General features: G+C 37.7%; 1 protein-coding gene across 1 annotated transcript; it reads right to left on the bottom strand.

Moving 5' to 3' along the window:
* Positions 1 to 11,200: 11,200 nt before the first annotated feature.
* Positions 11,201 to 21,813, bottom strand: LOC127418915 (potassium voltage-gated channel subfamily A member 3-like). The gene is made up of 2 exons (XM_051659832.1): positions 18,479 to 21,813; positions 11,201 to 12,200 (listed from the first exon to the last, which is right to left on the bottom strand). The coding sequence occupies exon 1, from the start codon at positions 21,207 to 21,209 to the stop codon at positions 19,665 to 19,667; it is 1,545 nt and encodes a 514-aa protein (XP_051515792.1). The 5' UTR covers positions 21,210 to 21,813; the 3' UTR covers positions 11,201 to 12,200; positions 18,479 to 19,664.
* Between the last annotated feature and the right edge of the window lie 706 nt (positions 21,814 to 22,519).

Below are 22,519 nucleotides of genomic sequence, written 5' to 3'. Positions count from 1 at the left end.
CATCACTCCAACACCTTATACTTGAGTAATCATGCTACATTTCTAATTTGATACTAGAAAATCACTTGCTATTATATCAAACACAGTTTAAAGCTATTTGGTTCATCAAATGAAGCTTAACATTGTCTTTGTGTTTGTTTTTGAGTTGCCACAGTATGCAGTAGACTAGCATGTCTTAAGTTCAATATTAGGTCAAAAATGGCCAAAAAAAAAAAAAAAAACAGCTTTCTCTAAAAACTCATCAGTCAATCATTGTTTTGAGGAATGAAGGCTATACAGTGCTTGAAATTGCCAAAAAAACTGAAGATTTCATTCAAAGGTGTACACTACAGTCTTCAAAGACAAAGAACAACTGGTTCTAACAAGGACAGAAAGAGATGTGGAAGGACAGATGTACAACTAAACAAGAGGATAAGTACATCAGAGTCTCTAGTTTGAGAAATAGACGCCTCACATGTCCTCAGCTGACAGCTTCATTGAATTCTACCCGCTCAACACCAGTTTCATGTACAACAGTAAAGAGAAGACTCAGGGGTGCAGGCTTTATGGGAAGAATTGCAAAGAAAAAGCCACTTTTGAAACAGAAAAACAAAAAGAAGAGGTTAGAGTGGGCAAAGAAACACAGACATTGGACAACAGATAATTGGAAAAGAGTGTTATGGATCTTAACCCCATTGAGCTTTTGTGGGATCAGCTAGACTGTAAGGTGCGTGAGAAGTGCCCGACAAGAAGTGCTTCAGGAAGTTTGGGGTGAAATGTCACCTGAGTATCTGGACAAACTGACAGCTAGAATGCCAATGATCCGCAAAACTGTCATTGCTGCACGTGGAGGATTTTTTTTATGAGAACTCTTTGAAGTAGTTTAAGAAGTTCTGAACATTTTTTTCAAATTGTAATACTAATTTTTCATATTATTAATGTCCTGACTATACATTGTGATCAGCTGAATGCCACTTTGGTGAATAAAAGTACCAATTTCTTTCCATAAGAGCAAAATCTGTACATTATTCCAAACTTTTGGTCACCAGTGTATATATACAGTGTGTGTATATATATATATATATATTGAATTTTATTATTCATTTTGATGAATTTGATAAACTTAAATCTAGGTTAAAAAAAAAGATCTAAAAGCAAATAAATAAAATAAAATAAACAAAGAAGTCTCTCTCTCTCTCTCAGGATAGGCACTGTTGCGCTCAATACAAGGGTGTTGTGGATGGTTGCTATGCAATTTCTAAGGTGGTCTGAGAGGTTTTCAGCATGTTGCAATTATGTTGCTAGGGTGTTCTAAGAGGTTGCATCCACTCATGTACATAGCACAAATGGTGTGGGAGGAGTTTCATGCCTAAGATTAAAGGAATAGTTCACCCAAAACAATAATTCTCTCATCATGAACTCACACTTATGTCTTCTCAAACTTGTATGACTTGCTTTCTTCAGCGGAACACAAACCAAGGGAACAGACCAAAACTGTTACTCCTTTTTAACTGTACATCTTGCCATTGCATTCACTAAGCAAATCCTGATTTTAAGCTCGATTACACTTCCTAGTCCTTGACACATGCGCAGAGTACTAGAAGGTGCTAGGAAGTGCAATCGAGTTTGAAATCATGATCACAGAGAGACTGCTGATATCAAGATTTATAGTGAAAAAGGAGGTACATTTTGGTCTGTTCTCATTCAAAACTGAATGGATCACGTCAGAAGACATGAATTAAACAACTGGAGTATTATGGATTACTTTTGTGCTGTCTTTATGTCCTTTTTGGAGCTTGAACATTTGGTCACCATTCACTTGCAATGTATGGACAAACAGACATCATACAGTATCTCCATTAAAATATCTTCATTTGTGTTTCATGGAATAAAGAAAGTCATACAAGTTTGAGATGATATAAGGCTGAGTAAATGATCAGAGAATTTTCATTTTTGAGTGAACTAACATTTTTATACTCAGAAATAGCAGTTTAGGACCCCCTAACCTCAATTATGTTCATTTAATAGTAGTGATGCTTGCCTTTCAAAAGAATAATATAAAGAAAGAAAAGATTAGAAAACATCTTAATGAGTCTGTTTTACCATTTATGTCACAAAGCATTGGGATTGGCAGAGATTACACAAAATATCACATGTCTCTTCCGGATGAACTTTAGGAAATGGGCCATGAAAGAATCCTACAGGAAACTCCTGTTGGAAAAGCCACTGGTGATCTCTGCATGATGAACCATACAATGAGCCAGACCTGGAGGCCAAAGGAAAACACATTCAGCTCTAATCTCTTCTCTTACCTCTCGTTCATCTTTGGCAGACAGTATCTTGGTAGGGTTCTGGAAAATTCCCTCCAGTATGGCATTCTGGCATTGAAGAAGCCTGCAGTGTGGGGTGGACACAGAGAAGACCATCTGGTTTGGGTTAGTTACCACTACATAAGGAGATTTATAGTTATAGGAGTGTGTATTATTATGTTTGCGTGAATGTGTTTGTGATGAAATGATGGATAGAGTGTGTTATGGGAGCAGGTGCGGGCATTCAGACTCGGTGGAGTGAATGGCCAGAAAGTGAAATAGATCCACTTTAATTTCTGTATTACAAAGAAAATAGCATACTTACCTAATTTTTATGGTGATATGGTGGATGCACAAAGTGCAACAGTAGTGGTAGTAAAACTGTAATTCATTTTCTCCATTAAAAAATGGATTTTTAGAAATAAAAGCCTGTTCTCCTTCCCCTATGGCACAACTAGTAATGCTGTGCATCAGCAGCATGGGAGATCCTGGTTCAGATTCCAACATTTAAACCAGGAATTAATTGCGTTTGCATGATTAGTGATGAGCGTGATTCAGAAGTTGCATTGTTCATTCTAACATGACCTTTTTACTCCACTGAAGGTTAGGTTTAGGGTTTGGGTTGGGGGTTACAGTTTGTAAAACCTGCATTCCTCCGCACTGTATTGCAGCCTGTTCACCACTGCAGCAGCAGCAAGCGCTCAAAACAAACATTTTCTTTCATCACGCAATCCCTTAATTTTACACCAAGACAGGCGGATATTTCAAGATTAGAACTGCAGCTCCAACTTAAGAAAACTCATTGTGGCGAGTTGTGATAATGTGAGCTTGTCTGTGTTGTGGTGATGGTCATTTTCAGGATGATTCTGTATTTATGGGCTCTTATGACCTCAGTTTCTAAGTATACATTTTTATATCAGTGCTGAAATATATCAGTGCCTACTGTATAGGGGGATGCACAATATATCGGCGGCCATATTGGTATCGGCCAATAAATGTGAATTTTAAAGTTATCCGTTATCGGTCCGATAAGAAAATTTGGCCGAATTATCGGTTATCGTATCAGCCAAAATTTCCAAATTGGTGCATCGCTTCTACTGTATAAATCCATGTAAACATCCGTGTTGTGTAAATACCTTTCGCTATGCCTATCGTGTACATGACTACTGTTTTATTCAGCATTATATATGATTGGGCCTGTGGAATATTGTTCATGTTTTTCACCATAACAATTACTAGAAACTGGGTTTCAAACTTTTCTTTTAATTTGCAGATTCATCCAAATATGACAAGCATCCTTAAAGTGATATTTCAACCATAAATTAATAATCTGTCATCATTTCCCCGCCTTCATGTTGTTCCAAACCTGTGTGACTTTCTGTATATTGTGGACCCAAAAGATGTTATATAGAATGTAATAGACTGACAATCTCAGTCACCATTCCCTTTTAAAATATGGAGGAAAAAACATGCAGTGAAAGTAAATGGTTACTGAGGCTAACATTCTGTCTGACATCTTAATTAATAAAAGTGTTGCATTGAAGGAAGAAAGTCATACAGGTTTGAAACAACAAGAGGGTGAATGATGAAATAATTTACAATAATAATAATAATTGTTCTTATTATTAAATTATTATTATTATTCTGTAATATATGTTAAATATGTATTATATAATGAAATATTGGGGAGTAAACATCTATTATGTTACTAATATGAAAGTAACTAGTTACTTGCTACTTGAGTGTTCTTTTAATTGGATATGTTTTTACTCTTAAGTAATTAAAAACATAATTACTTTTACTTCTACTTGAGTAATTATTTTTTTCAAGTAATTGTACTTTTACTTGAGTACAGTTTTTGGCTAATCTACCCACCTCTGGCTTCACTATATGCAATGCATAATTTAAATGAATTAAAACCGACTGAATGCTGTTCGCAAGACTCTTTACTGTCATTTAAAAGTTAAACTGCTGGCGCACCACGTCACGTGACACAACAGTATGACGTCGATTTCCGTGAAGTGCTCCTAAGGGCACAGTGCCAACAAAAGTGCCTCTGGTATGAAACCTCTTGAATTTTTTTCATTCAAACTTGTTTGGTTGTAAAGAGTAGCGTCTCTTTCGTTTGATATGCCGCTTTAAAAAATCAGTTCATTTTTCGTGCATCAGCACGGTGATAAAGATGAAATCCACATATGTGGAAATTATTATTTAAAAATTTTATTTATTTATTTTTTTTATTTTTTTATTGCTTCACAATACGGTTCTGTTCATTAACATTAGTAAATGCATTCCTATATATTTACTGTGCATTTTCACATTGAAATGTGAATTTTTTCATGCAAAAAAAACAATTTAGCTTTCAGAGGCTTTATATGGAGTTAGGATGAAAATAGTGATCAAGGGTGCATCCTATAGCTTTCTATGCAGCTAAGTGCATTCACTCCTAAAATCTGACCAAAAGCTCAGTTTCAGGCTGCAAATGATGTTTGGACCACTCAACATGTTTGGCAGACATGGAACAATGGTAATCAGTACATAGATTCAGAATTGTATAATTGTATTTTAACATGGTTGGCAGTGATTTGATGATGCTGGCCATTTCTTTTAATCAGAATTATTTATTCAGCTTTATAGAAAATCAGCTGTAATGTCTGTAACGTCTCAAAAACATGAAGAACCAACACTGCTGGACACATAATAAACAACGTGAGGAAACAGATCTGACATTCTATAGCTTGGTATTACTTAAAATGTACAACTCAGTCCCGCTGTCCACATATGTGGACATAAATTTTTAGGAAAACTATTTGCTCTAGATTTTTTTACATTTATTAATTAATTTATTTTTTGCATGATTATTTGGTACAACTAGTTACAAATCAAAAACGGAGATGGAAAATGCACACAGCAGTCACATGGGGGTCTCAGGAGGTTAACAGAAACCCAGGTATTCATTTTCTGTATTCAAGTTGGGAAACGTTGATTAATAAAAGAGCCTGAGTTATTCAAATACACCTGGTGCTTTATCCAGTAGAAAACAGTACACTATATTAATTCAGTACTTAAAACGGATGACTATGAGTCAATATTTTTTTACCCAAAACCATTGTTTATAATTTAATTATATCATTTACAATGCTTCATAGGACTGCAATTTATTCCCTCATACCACAGTCGTGTACCTTTGTCCTTTTCTTCAGATTTTCAAAAACGGGTTTTTGCTTCTAATCAAATGGGCACAAAGTGGCCATTGTTGTACTCTATTACACACAAATGAAAATTTTGATAATCAACATTTTGGATGATATGTATAACAGCTTCATTCAGTTATTAGAAGCTAATCATGAAAAAGTAAACTCCTACTACACAAATAAGAGAGAGAGAGGGGGACTCCATCTGGTCACAGTGTGACAGCATTTCCTTTCAAATCCCTCTCCAAAATGGTGACAATTCAACCCATCTGTGGCCACAACATGACAGCCTGCTCAAGCCTGATCCGCTGCAGTCAAAAAGGTGTTCTGTTTTCTAGGCCAAGACCAGTGATTTTACAACTGGTGGTTGGCGTACCCCTGGGGGTACTTGAGCAGGTTTTAAAGGGTACTTAAAAATATTTGTACAGTATGTTAGTTTGTTACACCTATAAACCATAAATTAAGACTAAGTATTAAGGCTGTCAAAGGATTAAAGTAATAGTTCACCCAAAAATAACAATTCTCTCATCATTTACTCCTTAAACTCATTTGACTTTCTTTTTTTTGTGTAACACAAACAATTATATTTTGATGAAGATATAATGTCTGTTTGTCCATACAATACAAGTTAATGGGGTCCAAAACTTTCAAGCTCAGAAAAGGACATAAAGGCAGCAAAAAGGTAATAAAGGTAATTCAAACGACTAGAGTAGTTTAATCCATGTCATCTGAGGTGATAGGATAGGTTTTGGGTGAGAATGGACCAAAATGTAAATCCTTTTTTTACTATAAAGCTTTATATCTGCAGTCTCCTTGGCAATCATGATTTTAAGCTTGATTACATGTGGGGAGCACGTGTACAGCATGTGAGATTTTTGTATTGTATGAACTTTGCATTTCATGGGTCTTTTATACAGAGTTTGGATCCCAATGATTTGCATTGTATGGATATAAACACATCATATGTCCTTAAAAAAAATAAAACAAATAAATAAATAAATGTTGTTTGTGTTCTGCAAAAGTAAGAAATCATACGAGTTTGAAACGGCATAAGGGTAAGTAAATGATGATAGAAATATATACAGTATGGCCTTAAATATGAGTAAAAAGGAACACATTTCTTGTTTGGTGTTGATGAAGGGGTACTTAAGCCTTACTGTTGTTAGACCCAAGATTAAAGGGTTGGGAAACTAGATTTGGGGTACTCGAGTTTGGACTTGGATTTCAACTTGTCACGGACTCGAATGCATTTTTACTCGGACTTGACTCGGACTCGAGCCTTTGGGACTCGGGATTTCATGACATGGGGAGTCCATGACATTTGTGATGCAATGAAAAAAAAAATAGCAAAGCAGAAATTAATGATCTCACATCTCTGTCTGCATGCAGCTGTATTAGCCCCTGAAGTAGTAGATGTAGCCAGAGTTGTTTCACTGTTTAAACAAACACACGCACAAACACATACGCACTTGCACAGGCACACTCATCAGTCAACAATACGCTTGAATGTTACTACAGAGACTACTGTATAACATCGACTACCGAGGTTGTTGGCACAACAAAAACATAAAGACGGGTATGTATCCAATGTAACAGAAACTAAACAAGGCAGTTTCACATGACACGGGACCTGACAACTGGTAAAACTGTGTGTGGCGTTTGTGCAGCAAAAAACGGTGCTCGCATTGTGGTTTCATCGTGGTTAAAAACTTAAAATCAAGAACTTCATTGAGTCATGTCGCCCACATCATGTCTCTCACAGTTTACTAAAAACAGCATATCAAAATAAAAATATATAAAAATAGTATTAATTTTGGATTTTAAGTCTTTTTAGGTGTATTGTATCTGCACATGTAGGTTTCTGTAGTCTCTTGTGGTCCATGCAGTATTGTCAGCTTGAACTGGTCCATAATAGCTTTATGAATTAACTGTGTAACTTTTTAAATAGTCTGGGGGAAAAAGTGTTTTTGCTAAAGCAGACAGCAACTCTAGACAGATAAATAGCACCTATTTATTATTGATTGACTATTTTCAAAGCATTGACGAGCTACTTAAAATTCATTCTTTTACAGCATTTGTCCACCATTCACAACATTCAGCCATGCACAATAAAATATTAGGATATTTTTGGGCAGTGAAATGTTTTGTTTATAATTTAATTATAGACTATAAAATCAGTGGGCTTTTCCAGTGTTTTTGGATGTAGCATTTGCAGTCAAATCGTGAGACATAACTTCTCAGTGAGTTCTAATTACTACTGTGTTGACTTGTTTGTATGTACTGTATTTTCCCAAATCAGTCGGCAGATAGAGAAAAAAGATTCAGAAAGAAATCTCAGTATAGACTATTATTTCTATAGATAGGGATAATTTTAAGACTCGCTCAGCTTGGACTCGAGTAAAGTGGACTCGAACCCAACACTATAGGAAACACTGCTCTACTATTTAATGAGATTTATTTTATATGTTATGTAGAGAACAAAAAGAAAAGAAAAGAAAAAATAAGAAGGAAAAAAAAACATGCTTGGTTTGAAAAGAAAATTCAGTTAAAGGTTAAGCATTCAGGCTAACTAGTCAGAAGTTACCCAAATGCTGTGCATAAAGGAGATTATTCATGCACCTCTTGGTTATGATGAAAACATGTATTTGCAACCTCAGAAAAGCACCTGCTTATTAAAAAAACCTGAAGCATAAGCACTGATTCAGCCCTCTCTAAACATCTATGACAGAAAAAAAAAATGCATCATAATATATACAGTACATTTAGAAAAGTCAGCGGTTACAGTTTGCTTTTTCATGAGAAATGCATGCTTGGGGAAAAGTCACAAAGGCATACTTAATTTATTTTGCTGTCTTTACACAAATAGTACTTCAGATTGCAAATTAAAGTTAAAGGGATAGTTCACCCAAAAATTACAATTCTTTCATCACTTACATCCTAGATATGTACAACTTTCTTTCTTCAGCAGAACACAAAGATTTTTAGAAGAATATTTCAGCTCTGTAGATCCATACAATGCAAGTGAATGGTGACCAGAGCTTTGGAGCTCCAAAAATTACATAAAGGAAACATAAAAGTAATCCATATGACTCCAGTGGTTAAATCCATATCTTCAGAAGCAATATGATAGGTGATAGTTCACATCTGAAAGTGAAAGTTAAAGTGGAGATTTAGAGTAAAAAAACGACTTAAATATTGATCTGTTTCTCACCAACACCTGTTATATCACATCTGAAGATATGGATTTAAACACTGGAGTCTTATGGATTACTTTTATGTTTCCTTTATGTGATTTTTGGAGCTACAAAGGTCTGATCACCATTCAATTTTATTGTATAGACCTACAGAGCTGAGATATTCTTCTAAAAATCTTCATTTGTGTTCAGCAGAAGAAAGAAAGTCACACACATCTGGGATGGCATGAGGGTGAGTAAATGATGAGAGAATGTTCATTTTTAGGTGAAGTACCCCTTTAAAGGGATAGTTCACCCCAATAAAATACAATTCTGTTCCATTTGCTCATCATCATGTCTTCCCAATCTCAAATGTCTTTCTTTCTTTTGTGGAACATCTTAGGCAGAATGTTAGACCCCTGTTTCCACCTGGTATTAAGATGCATCTTGGGTGATCCGATCACATGTGGTCAGACGAGACACATCGCTGTTTACACCTGGTCGCTTAAATGCGTCTCCTGTGAGACGATCATCTGTATTAAAGGCACTTCAGATGCGTGTGCTTGTCATCTGTGTCTGTGCATGTTTATATCAGACACACTTAAGATCCATGAAGTTTTCATCCATGTGTGTATCCGCTTTTTAAAATTTTCCCATCGGACGGTTATTTCTTTTAAATCCGCTCAGAACCGGCAAAGTTTAAACTCTTGTTTTAGCGCAGCAGTTGACTGACAAGTCAGGGGTGGTGCTTCACTGCTGTCCGGGACACATTCAGGACGGATTAGTGTTTACACCTCAAATGCGATGCACTTTTGACTATCTTTGTATGTGTTTTTTGTAATCTGATAACAAAAAGTTTTAGACCCCGAGTAGATCTGTATTTAGCGCTGACTCCAAGTGATCGGATCACCTGAGAAGCATCTTAATACCAGGTGTAAACAGTGTCTTAGAAAGTACTGAAAGTACAGAAATAAATGCAGTGAAAGTGAATGGTGACTAAAGCTAACATTCTGCCAAAAATCACCTTCATACAGGTTTGGAACGACATGAGGGTGAGTAAATGATGACAGAATTGTCATTTTTGGGTGAACAATCCCTTTAAGATTAGCTCTGGGATTTACAAAGCGAGTTTTATCTTAACGAAACGAAACACTCCCTAATTAATAAAGGGAATTTTATCCTGTACTAAACCTTCTGGCAATCCATTCTTTTTGAAATCTTTTTTTTTTTTTTTTTCAGTTTTAAAATAACCATACATGATTTCTTCACTGATCTGTCATCATCATTATTTAGTATTGGCGACTCATATCCTGAAGTCGTAAGCGTACGTGGTGTCCCTCTTTTCACATTAGTGGTATTAACAGTACTGTATATCACTACATGATGAGCTCTTCATTATTCACTGAGAAGTCCATAGGAAAATGTTCTTATTGATATGTGAAACAAAACCATCACAGTGCTAAACAGTATGGTGCTTTGGAGCCTTTAAGGTGAGAACTATATGTGCATACTCAAATCGTCCTGTCCTTGGACTCCAAAGAGACTCTCTGCAGTATTTGATGGTCATGCAACTGGGCCACTGCAGTTTTATGCCTGGCTTTTTCAAAGGCACACTGAACGACAAAATAAAGGCAAAGTTGCTGTATTTTTTCCCATGAGTCGTGACCACACTTTTTACTGTGTATGTTGTTTATTTCCACTCTTCTTTTTTTTTCTTTTTGCATATGACTTTGAATTAAGGTTTTCAGTGATGCTTACATTGGTATTTATTTGATTGCTATTGTAATTCTGCATCCTGTCATTGCATCATAGTGATGCTTAAATGGACCTACTTATAGTTTAAATCCACACTGTACTAATAGGTATGACAAGAAACACCAGTTCACCTACTGTGTAAATCACTGTGCAGCATCCATAAATGATTTAGTGTGCTAAAATTGTTTTTAGGGTTTACCGGCGTTACATCGTCGTGGCTATGAAGTTGTAATTTTGGATAATGTGTGACAAGGAGGAGGGCGTGGCCGGGCCGTGACGACGCACGCACGGCACTGAATTGTTGTAATCAGCCGGCAGGGGGATAAAGACGAGCCAGGCGTGCCAGTTCGAGAGAGAGACACACACGGCCACTGTGTGTGTGTGTGTGTGTGTGTGTGTGTGTGTGTGTGTGTTTATGTTTCTTTAAGTTCTTTTATGTCATTAAAGTTATGTTGACTGTTCTGTCGGTTCCCTCCTCCTGCTTCCTGGGTTTCGGCACCAGTGTAACGGGTAAAGGATGGGCAAGGAGGAGGCGGGAACCAGCAGATGCCCTCCTCCTCATCACATAACGTTACACAGTAAAGGTTAGTAAGCAACTGTATCACACTAAAATCATGTTAACATATATAACGCTTGTGTCTTGTAGCTATACTTTTGAAACAATGTGCTTTTTAGTGTTTATAAACTGGCCTCATTAACTTCCATTGTAAGTGCCTCACTGTAACTGCATTATTATTATTTTTAATAAATGAGAGATGATTCAAAATTATTTATTTGTGGTAATCAACATCATGCTACAAATGCTGTCAATGGAGCTTAAATTGTATTGAAACCAGAACTTTTTTTTTATTACTTTAATTTTCCTTTTCACCATGTTGCAAGAGTTAGAACATTGCATCAACACAACACAACCGCCTTTCTGTCATTGCAATGTGACAGAATATTCCATATGTATATGATATGTGATGCGACACACAAACAGATGCACCAGCAAAAGAGACAAATAACCCAACACCACTCAAAGATGACAAGAAAGCAATCACGTTTATGACTATCAGTTTATACAGCAACGTCAAAGACGATATCACAGCCTGACGACACATGACAACTGATGGATCTAGCTTAACTAGCACAACCCTCCAGAGAGGGCTGAGTAGGAGCACTTATGTTGAGTTAAAGGGAAAATTACCCAAAAATGTCAAATCTGTGATCATTTCCTCACCCTCATATTATTCCAGTCCCGTCTGACTTTCTTCCGTGGAACACAAAAATAGATGTTAGGCAGAATCTTTCTCAGAGTCTCAGTCACCACAAACTTTCAATGCATCTTTTTTCTATTCAGTGAACGTGAATGATGACTGAGGATTACAATCTGCCTAACATCTCTTTTTGTGAGAAGAAAGAAAGCCATATGGGTTTGGGACAACATGAGGGTGAGAAAATAATGACAGAATTTTCATTTTTGGATGAACTCTCCTTTTTAGAGACTTACATTTAGCAGCAAAAACAGCACATGGACACAGGAGTCCATCTTCTTTTGGTAAAGAGACAGAATACAGAACACAGAAAAGGCAAGTGGTGCGCAGGGGCTGCCTAGCTAGGAGGAAACAGGGCCTGGAGGCTGTTTAGGGTGGGATTTTTGGAAGGCACCTCCTCCTATTAGTATGGAGGAGAAGGGAACAGTCCACAAGCTCCTACATTTGGCAAGCTGGGGTCCACACAGGCAATCCGGCCTCAAGACATTTACAGTAACTCCTTTAAAGCATAATTTGTCTTCTCCTTTCTCATTGCTGTTGAAAAAAACAAACAAAACAAAAACAAAACAACAATGCATGAAAACTGTAGAATAGTTTGTAGTAACCATGTAAGTAATCACTTGTAATCATGTAGAGTGCTTGCCGATGTTAGGGCATTGCTAGGCTGTTGAGTGGTTGTTTTTGCGTTGCTATGTGGTTGCTAGGGTGTTCTGGGTGGTTGTTAGGTTACTTTACATCATTCCTTACTGGCCCACTTCCAAGTCTTTATGATATTTTAGTCCCTAGATGTTGCTCATGTCACTTCTTTAATGTACTTCTATGAGATTTTTAGCCCATTTTATCATCCTCTGAAAAAAGACTGATCATAAGTCAGATTGCTTAGAAATGTAATAGCATGCATCTTCTCAATATGCCACATAACTGAGGTATTATATAATCATCTCAGTAGCACAAACAATACAGGACGTATTATGGATTTTTCTACTTTAAATTCCTAACCCTATGAGCAGTAGTGATAGTGATGCATGATTTAGCAGGCACCACTAATTGTATAGAAAATCAGCAATACTTTACATTAATGTTCCGTTTGTTAAGGACTTATGAAGTGGTTTATTAATAGTTAATTATTCATTTACAAATGCATTATTAATCATTGATATGTGTTTATAACAACATGCATAAAAAGGGCGTCATGCGAGGGGGCCTGGGTAGCTCAGCGAGTATTGACGCTGACTATCACCCCTGGAGTTGTGAGTTCGAATTCAGGGCGTGCTGAGTGACTCCAACCAGGTCTCCTAAGCAACCAAACTGGCCCAGTTGCTAGGGAGTGGTAGAGTCACATGGGGTAACCTTATTGTGGTCCCGATTAGTGGTTTGCTCTTGGTGGGGAGCGTGGTGAGTTGTGCGTGGATGCCGCAGAGAATAGGGTGAAGCCTCCACACACACTATGTCTCCGCAGTAACGCGCTCAACAAGCCACGTGATAAGATGCGCGGATTGATGTTCTCAGATGCAGAGGCAACTGAGATTCATCCTCCGCCACCCGGATTGAGGTGAGTCACTACGCCACTACGAGGACTTAGAGCGCATTGGGAATTGGGCATTCCAAATTGGGGAGAAAGTCATGCAAAAAAAAATGCAAATAAATAATAATAAAAAAAATGCCGTCATGCAATACTTGCCGAATTGTGGGTGAGTTTACCTCACATGTTATAAATGCTTAATATCACTTATTCAACATTAATAAACTATGAAAATGTACCTTAATGTAAAGTGGACACATATGAAGCATTAAATAGTGAGTTACCAACATTAGAAACCTTTGTACATAAAATTCAGTATGGTTTAATGGTCACCTGGCTTTATTATATGATATTTGCTATGAATGAGCATTCATTGTTTTTGCAGAGGACTTTAGGTAACTAGGACTAGGTAAGTTGGGACAGGACTCGGGGTACCATTCTTTTGACATCAATGTGACAAGGAAAGTGACAACAAAAGTCACGACAGTCAAGACAGTACAGTACAGTCTATTACAGTACTTAGCATAAACACAAGACGGACTCTAGCAAAATGATATACTCCCTCCTTTAAATCTCACTATAATAGTCTATTTAAATTAAAAAGTGTAAGTATCAAGCATTTATAACACATTCAGATGCTCACTATTTGGCAAGTGCTGCATGTTGCCCTTTTTATTCATGTTGTTATAACTACATATCACTTCTTTTTTTATGTATTTGTATATGACTTATAATACATTAAACAAACCCCTAACAAAGGGAACATTAATGCAAAGTGTTACCAGCAAATCTCCTGTTTGCCAACTTTTTATTAGGAAACTATCAAACATTTATCAATAACTGAGAATGAACCCCAGTCTACACATTATTTCTTCACTGTCTGTGGAACTGACCTAAAAACAGGAAGTAGATCTTGCTTGTCCTGAATAAGGAGGGCTTTCATTTAGGTCTATTATGCAATGTGGAAGGCAAAAGCAGCAAAGCCTTTTAAAAGCACAGAAATCCCTCTGAGGCTACACTGGTCAAAAAAGACAGTCGCATAGGATGCATTCAAGTTCAGAGGAAACTGTAAAGGGTAAAGTGTGTGCAGAAGGCACGAGATTGGCTAAAATTACAAGTAGCCACTAGAACTAGACAGACAGGAGCTGCTTGTGGATGCAGCTGTGCAGAAGAGCTCTCTATTGCTCCCCAAGAAATTCAGCTTGTCCTAGATTCCTTGCAATGACATGCGCAATGTTGCAGAAGATAAGATGTATAGCTATTTGCTTATTTCTCTGCGTTTAATGGGTTAGTACACCAAAAAATGAAAATTCTCTCATTATTTACTCACCCTCATGATATCCCAGGTGTGTATGACTTTCCCTCTTCACCAGAACACATTTGAAGAAAAATATCTTAGCTCAGTAGGTCCTTAAAATGCAAGTGGATGGTGATTCGATTTTTGAAGCTCCGAAAATCACAGACAGTCAGAACAAACGTCATCTACACGACTCCACCTGTTAAATGAATGTCTTCTAAAGCAATAAGATTAATATTTAAGTACTTTTTAACTATAATCAAACACTTCCGGTAAGCTTCACGAGAGGGCGGAGTTCAAGCGGTCTCTGGTGTGACGTATTCGTGTTAGCATGATACAGACGTAATCTCACGTCGGTTGAGAAATCCAGGATAAGCACACAAACGCACCATTGTGAGTAAAGAAATAGATAAAAACAGATCTAAACCAAAACCAGCCAAGCTACTGTTCAGCATTTGTCATTCTCAAATGCCAATGCGATTACGTTACACACGCATACCGCTGCTGACCGGAAGCATGATTTAGAGTTAAAAAAAAGTACTTAAATATTTATCTTTTTCGCACCAAAAGTGATCGTGTTGCTTTAGAAGACATTAATTTAACAGCTGGTGTCATATGGATGACGTTTTTGCTGACTGTCTGTGATTTTTGGAGCTACAAAAGAGAAATCTCCATTCACTTACATTTTAAGGACCTACTGAGCTTCTACTGAGCAATGTGTTCTAGTGAAGAAAGAAAGTCATTCACACATGGGATATCATGATGAGGGTGAGTAAATAATGAGAGAATTTAGATTTTTGAGTGAACTACCCCTTTGTATATGTGTCATAATTGAGTATGGTAAAAGCTGCACAGACAATCAAAACATTCATTTTGTTCTCTGGACTCTTTTCATTTTAGCTACGGAAGTACTGTACTGTGTCCAGGTGTACCTAGGAGAATTGGTGCTGTTATGAAGGCAAAGGTTGTCACACAAAATATTGATTTAGCTTTTTTTATGTTTACTGGACTTTGTATTTTTGAAGACAGCATCACTATGCAAAATTTTTCTCAAGTTCCTAAAACTTTTGCACAGTTCTGTATGTATCTGACATTTTAGTCAGATGACATAACAGTTTATAGAGCCACGCCTTTTGTCGCATCCTTTAAGTTAATCGAATATTCCGTGTTCAATCCAAGTTAAGCTCAATTGACAGCATTTTTGGCAAATATTGATTACCACAAAAATGTGGTTTGACTCGTCACTCCTTAAAAAAAAAAATAAAAAGCTAAAATGGAGGTTACAGTGAGGGACTTACAACTGAAGTGAATGTGGCCAGTTTTTGAACGTTAAAATACTCACTGTTTCAAATGTTTAGCCACAAGACATAAAGGATATATGTGTTAACCTGATTTTAGAGTGATAAAATCACTTACTAACCTTTTCTGTGTAAAGTTATAGGCAATTTACAACTTCGTTGCCATGACGATGTAATGTAAACAAACCGTAAAAAGACTGTAAAAATGTCCATATAAGCAACTCTACAGCTCAAATAATACATGAGTTTTAAAGAAGAATGAATTTAAGTGCTTTTATAAAAACGTATGTGTCACATTTCTGCTTTTAAAACACTTCAAAAATTGGCCCCATTGACTTCTATTGTAAGTTCTTCACTGTAACCTCCATTTTTACTTTTTTTTTTTTTTTTTAAAGAAAAGGAGGGATGAGTCAAAATGAATTTTTGTGGTAATCAACATTATGCCACAAATGCTGTTGATTGAGCTTAATTTGTATTCAACACGGAAGATTCCTTTTAACTTACTTGATCTGTTTAATCAAAGTATTAATGTCACTGACACCAAAAAATAAATAAATAAAAAAAGAAAAGAAAAGAAAGAGAAAACGGCCAGCAGACATTTACACCCAAAAAGTAAACTGGGCTTGTGGGAGTGGGAGCATTTTAAAGCCATTTATTACAGGCTGAAACATTTCAGTCTGATATGTCAATGACATGTCAGAGCTGAAGTGCAACATGTTCAGCAGCTTGCTTTGTGACTTTCAGTAGGTTGTTTATCCTTTGAGAGGCTTACAGAAGTCCTTAACAGCGTACACAAGCTTTTACAAGGCATTTCACTTGCCTTGCTTAGCATGAATGAAAACTGCATTTTAAAACTTTCTAAATCTTATAATTTTAGCAAAAAAAAAAAAAAAAAAAAAAAAGCATGCCGATTGCAATTTAAGAAGTATCCATTCTCTTTGTCTGTAATTCTTAATTTTCAGTTGATCATTTATTTAATTTTAATTTTGGTCTGTTTTGTAGAAATATAGAGAGGTATACATTTTCTGAACATTTGGTGTATGTTTAGGATTTTTCCTGTCTAAAAAGCCCTGTTATTCAGACAGCAATGATACACTGTAAAAAATATCATTTTAACAGAAAAAGTATGTAAAAATGCAAAAGAAAAAAGAAAACTGTTAAACTGGTTAACCTTACCATGCACACTGTAAAGTTATAATTTATTTAACAAGACAATACATGTAATTTTTTTGGTAAATATTGTAAAAATTGTTCTTAGAAGTGAAAAGTATGTTTTGTTGTTAAAAGTGAAATTTATATTGTACAACAAGACAATACACGTGTTTTCTTACGGCAAATTATTTTTAAAATTGTGGTGAAAAAAACATAATTGGGCATTCCCAGAAGTCCATGAGAGACCTGTCGTATTTAATTCTATTTGATTGAAATATGCTTTGTTTCTTTTTATTTCTGAAATCAGTGATGTATATTTTATTTTGTTTAGTTAATGTTTATTGCAATATTTTAGTGTCATGTGTAGTACCCTGATGGTGTTTTGTGTTTATACATCATTGCTTCCGGATGGGCAACTCTTGATAAAATTTAAGTCATCATGTGGTATTTTGTTTTACCACCTGTGTTACTATGGTGGTTACCTGTACATTTAAAAGACCAAATCAGATGTTTGTAGTACCTGTAGGTTGCGTTATTAACATTATGTCATATGATATATATGCTACTGAGCTGTGAAATATACAGGGACCAAAATGACATCAGATAATGCCTGAAACATGGTCACTATTTTTTACAGTGAATGTCTGGCAACCACAGTTGCCTTATATATTTATTTATTTTTGCCATAAATTTTAAATGATTTTTAAAAAAGTGTAGAGCACATGCACTTATTTTAGCAGCATTACATTTCATTAGTATATAGTGACAAATGTCCCCTTACGTATTTCATCCAGTTACAGTAATGACCCTCTCATCATTTTAAAATTCTGACCTTTGTAAATTCTTGGACGTTTTGAAATATTTAGCAATCATAATCTTTAATATGGGTTAACCACTAACACCTAATAAATGAGGTAGGCCTATAGCAGAATGAAAGTTTCTGATCTTATTTCAGACACTCATGCGTTAAATATGGAGAAGATCATTGGAATATTGTGAGCCACAAGGAGGCAGCACTTTGATAGTTGTGGCATGTTCACTCTTCAAATCAATGTCAACTCAAGGTGATCTTAGGTGGGGCAATAAATGCTAAGAAGTCCTGCAAGACACATGCAAAACAAAATATGCTTGATGGATATGACGGGCAAAACATGTATCACATTTATTTTGAGAAAATAATAATAATAATAATAATAATAATAATAAATTATTTTCAGTTCTGTTCAAGGTGATAAAATCAAAAATGTTTCAATAACTGTCCAGTAAGTGAAAGGATAGTATTTGGGGTAAAAAGCCCCCCTGTTGCTGGGGCTAAAGGCCCCCTTAAGTGGGGGGAATATATTTGATATGGAAAAATGTTCAAGGTGGGCTCTCCATCATTAATCAATAAAAAGAAACCGTTTTTTTATTTTTATTTTTTTTATTTATTTATTTATTTATTTTTTTAGTGTAGATGTGCGCATACTATTTTGGACTAATTATCCTTTATGAACTTTTTCATAATTTTAGCTAACTGAGAAGAGATATGTGGTGCAGTATTCACCTGTTTTTTAAGACAAGGCGAGATGTCCATCCATTCTCCAAGCATTTGGTGTAGATAGAGCAGCCCCTTGTGGACGATCAGTGTATTGGCAGGCGCTGCTTCACACCCATTCATATTTTACTCCTGTCTATGCCTGTTGGACAGTGTTAATGTCTATAAAAATTCAAGTGATGAAACTTCCACATATATTGCACTTTTTCCCAGAGTGTGGCGTAATAGTTGGGGATTTTTGATGATGCCCCAGAAGAATTTCTTAATATGGATCATGCTGTGGTGGTCCTGTGGTTCCACTTTCACCAGTTTAAAGAATCCAATAAGGTAGCGAGGTCACTTGTGTCGAATCTTCAGCCAGACTTCCAAAACATTCTGACGGATTTCTGTGGAACCCAAAAAATAAGGATGCCATGGCAACAAAGGCGGGTTAACGAGGAACCCATCGTTACTATGGAAACTGCATCACTTCTACGTGGTTAGAAGTATCCAGTCGAAAGCGCTTTCAGTCTCTGATCTTTCCCTTCCCTTTTGTCTCGCACTCCAGCGATTAAAAAGCATTAAAAATCCTTCGCATTTGTGCTTGATCTGTAGATCTTCGAAGTCTGCACGAATTGTCGCACAAAAAGTTCACATTTAGCATCGTATGCATCTTGCATGGTTGATATGGAAAAGGCTCTTGACGAGACAACAACACACACAATAGAAGCACACACACACACAAAAGTCACTATTTAAGATACTTATTCCAACTATAAGTGATATGCTATCTGAACACCACTCGTATTGGTGTAAGAAAATACATAACACCTTTAAATAGGCTAACGCTTCTTTCATTGCATTTTTTCCCCTTCCTCCCCATTCCCAAGTTCTCAATTTGATGTCAAAGTAGGCTGCGTAATGCCATGCCAATCGCAATCGTCATCGACGATATACTGATTTCACATATTGCCTACATGAATGAATGCACCCTAAAGACAGTAGCCTACATAGCTTGAAATAGTGGCATTGGTACAATGGTTTGATCGAAACACCGCATGAGACCGGCGCGTAAAAACATCTAATAATTTCCTCGATCGTGGAAATGGAGGGTCGACACACTCAGCGCTTGACTGTCATGACATTAACCTACAGTAGCCTACAGCGTTGCCTTTGGGCAGACTTTACACGTCACGGTTGGAAAGCTTTACGCGCTCTACACATCTGTGAACATCTTTTTAATGTTCACGCAGTTTTGGTTGTTCTGAGCGGGGAAGTTTGGCGCTTTGAACGCGCTGTTGATGCCCTCTTCAATGACCATGTATTCCGACTTGCTGAGCGAAGACGTGCTACGCGTCTTCTTCAGCTCCTGGGAGGAGGACAACGGCTGACAGCTGCCGATGTGGAGGTACTGAGCCTGATCCTCGCCCTCAGTCTCTCGGTGGTAAAAGTAGTTGAAATTGGACACGATAACTGGCACCGGTAACGCGATCGTCAGCACGCCCGCAATCGCGCACAGAGAGCCGACGATTTTGCCCCCTATGGTGACGGGGTGCATGTCGCCGTATCCCACCGTCGTCATGGTTACCACCGCCCACCAGAACGCATCAGGGATGCTGTTGAAGCCCGAGTCGGGATCGTCCGCCTCGGCGAAGTAGACGGCGCTAGAGAACAGGATGACCCCAATGAACAGAAAGAAAATCAACAGTCCCAGCTCTCTCATGCTGGCTTTCAGAGTCTGCCCCAAAATCTGGAGACCTTTCGAGTGCCGCGATAGTTTGAAAATGCGGAACACTCGGACTAGTCTGATGACCCGGAGAATGGCCAAAGACATCGCCTGTTGGCCGTTGCCTTGCCTTTCTGCGAGCTCGGTCCCCAAAGTGATGAAATACGGTATGATAGCCACGATGTCAATGATGTTCATGATGTTTTTGGAGAACGTGGCTTTGCTGGGGCACGCGAAGAACCTGACCAGCAGTTCAAACGAAAACCAAATGATGCAAAGAGTCTCGACGACGAAGAACGGGTCAGAGAAGGGACTCGTGAAGTACGGGAGAGTTCCGTTCATAAGGGGAGCGACCGTAGTCGGGTCTTTGTCGTCCCGAAACTCGGGCAACGTTTCCAGACAAAAGATGACGATTGATATTAAAATGACCAAAACGGAGACTATAGCGATGCCCCTGGCTGGACCAGAGCTCTCGGGATACTCGAAGAGCAGCCACACTTGTCGCTGAAATTCATGGGTGGGCAAAGGGCGCTCTTCCTCCTTTATAAAGCCCTCATCCTCTCTAAATTTCTCCATGGCTTCCTCCCCGAGTTCGTAGAAGCGTATCTCTTCAGAGAAGATGTCAATGGGGACGTTCACAGGTCTCCGTATGCGCCCCCCTGACTGGTAGTAATACAAAATGGCATCAAAGCTCGGGCGGTTTCTGTCAAAGAAATACTCGTTTCTAAGAGGGTCGAAGTAGCGCATTCTCTTCTTAGGGTCTCCGAGTAAAGTCTCTGGGAACTGTTGGAGGGTTTTGAGCTGCGTCTCGAAGCGCAAGCCTGAGATGTTGACGACAACTCTCTCGCAACACTCGTGGTCTTGCTCGTAGTGGTGCCCGGGCAGCGCCGCCGACTCCTCCAGCATGTTGTCGCAAGCAACAATTGTCATAGTGTCTGGCTCGCTTTCCGTGTAGCCGTGGTTCACAAGGTTGGCGGCCCGGTGCTTGGTCGAGGGAGGCGGAGGCGAGTGGAGGAGGCTGAGGTGGTCGTCCATACAGCTGTTTAGGTGGAGGGGCAGTGGAAGCCGCGCCTCCTCCACGAGCTCCAGTCAGCCACAGCCGCGCGTCCTCTCGCTTTCTCCTCGCTTTCTCTCTCTCTCGAATCGCTAAGTTCTCAGTCCAGTCTTCCCGCCCACGGCGCGCGCGTCCTGTGGTTTATAAACATGCCTATTCCCGCCCATGGCGCGCGGATACTCGTCACACATCTACACGTCGCCCAATCGGAAACCCGACAGACATAAACATGAACCCCAGACGCGCGTCACAGATTCCCATCGTCAGTTGCTACTGTTTTAGGGGAAAAGTGCAACAATTAGCTGCCTTTAAGCCTTTGACGCCACATGACACAAGAATATCTTTAATCGTGAAAGTGATTGAGAGAGAGGAGACAGACGCGCTTTTTGGAGAGCGTTGGTGAATTTTGCGTGACTTTAGGCAAAAAGCCAGGGAAATATTGGGAGCTGTCCACAGTTCTGAAACCAGGAGAATAACATACCCACTTGAGCTCAACCAGTCTATCTATCTATCTATCTATCTATCTATCTATCTATCTATCTATCTATCTATCTATCTGTCTATCTGTCTGTCTGTCCGTCTGTCTGTCCGTCTCTCTGTCTGTCTTCCTGTCTGTCTGTCTGTCTATCTACACTGTAAAAATAAATAAATAAATAAATGTCAGTGTGAGTTTGCAGTACATTCCTGGCTACTAGTTGCCAGACTTTCATAGTATATTTTACAGTAGTTGTCCTACAAATTATTGCAAATAAAAGGCAACTATAATCTATATATTGACTGTGCAGTGATCAGGGCCAGGAAATTACTGTAAAGTGGCAGTGCTGTCTTGTAGAATCACAATCATTATCTGTATTTTATTTATTTATGTATTTATTTTATCTACAATGTTTATTGATTGTCACCATTGTTGAGTTTTGTAACTGGCTGACAACTTTTATAAAATCAGGAAAGCAAACATACAATAGCATATAAGTATTGCAAACATTGCTCAATGATTTATTTAAAATGCTTATGTAAAACTGTTGTTTATTTTAAATTCAGAATTAGACCTCAGTATTGACTGTATATTATATTACTTTACATTGCATTGCATTGTATTATATTATATTATATTATACTGTAAAAAATTGCTGTAAATTTACGGTCAAATTCCTACAGCAATCTACTGTGATTCTTAAATACAGTAGTTTGCTGTTAAAAATGTTGCATTCTGGGAGATCAAGAGCAGGCTCACTGTGAAGTGACTAGTTTTACGTAAATAGCTGTTCCATGCAAGGTATTAGGGGAAAAT

The sequence above is a fragment of the Myxocyprinus asiaticus genome, chromosome 28, assembly GCF_019703515.2.
Source record: "Myxocyprinus asiaticus isolate MX2 ecotype Aquarium Trade chromosome 28, UBuf_Myxa_2, whole genome shotgun sequence".
NCBI classification, from domain to species: Eukaryota; Metazoa; Chordata; class Actinopteri; order Cypriniformes; family Catostomidae; genus Myxocyprinus; species Myxocyprinus asiaticus.
This window is presented reverse-complemented; position numbering and strand designations above follow the sequence as displayed.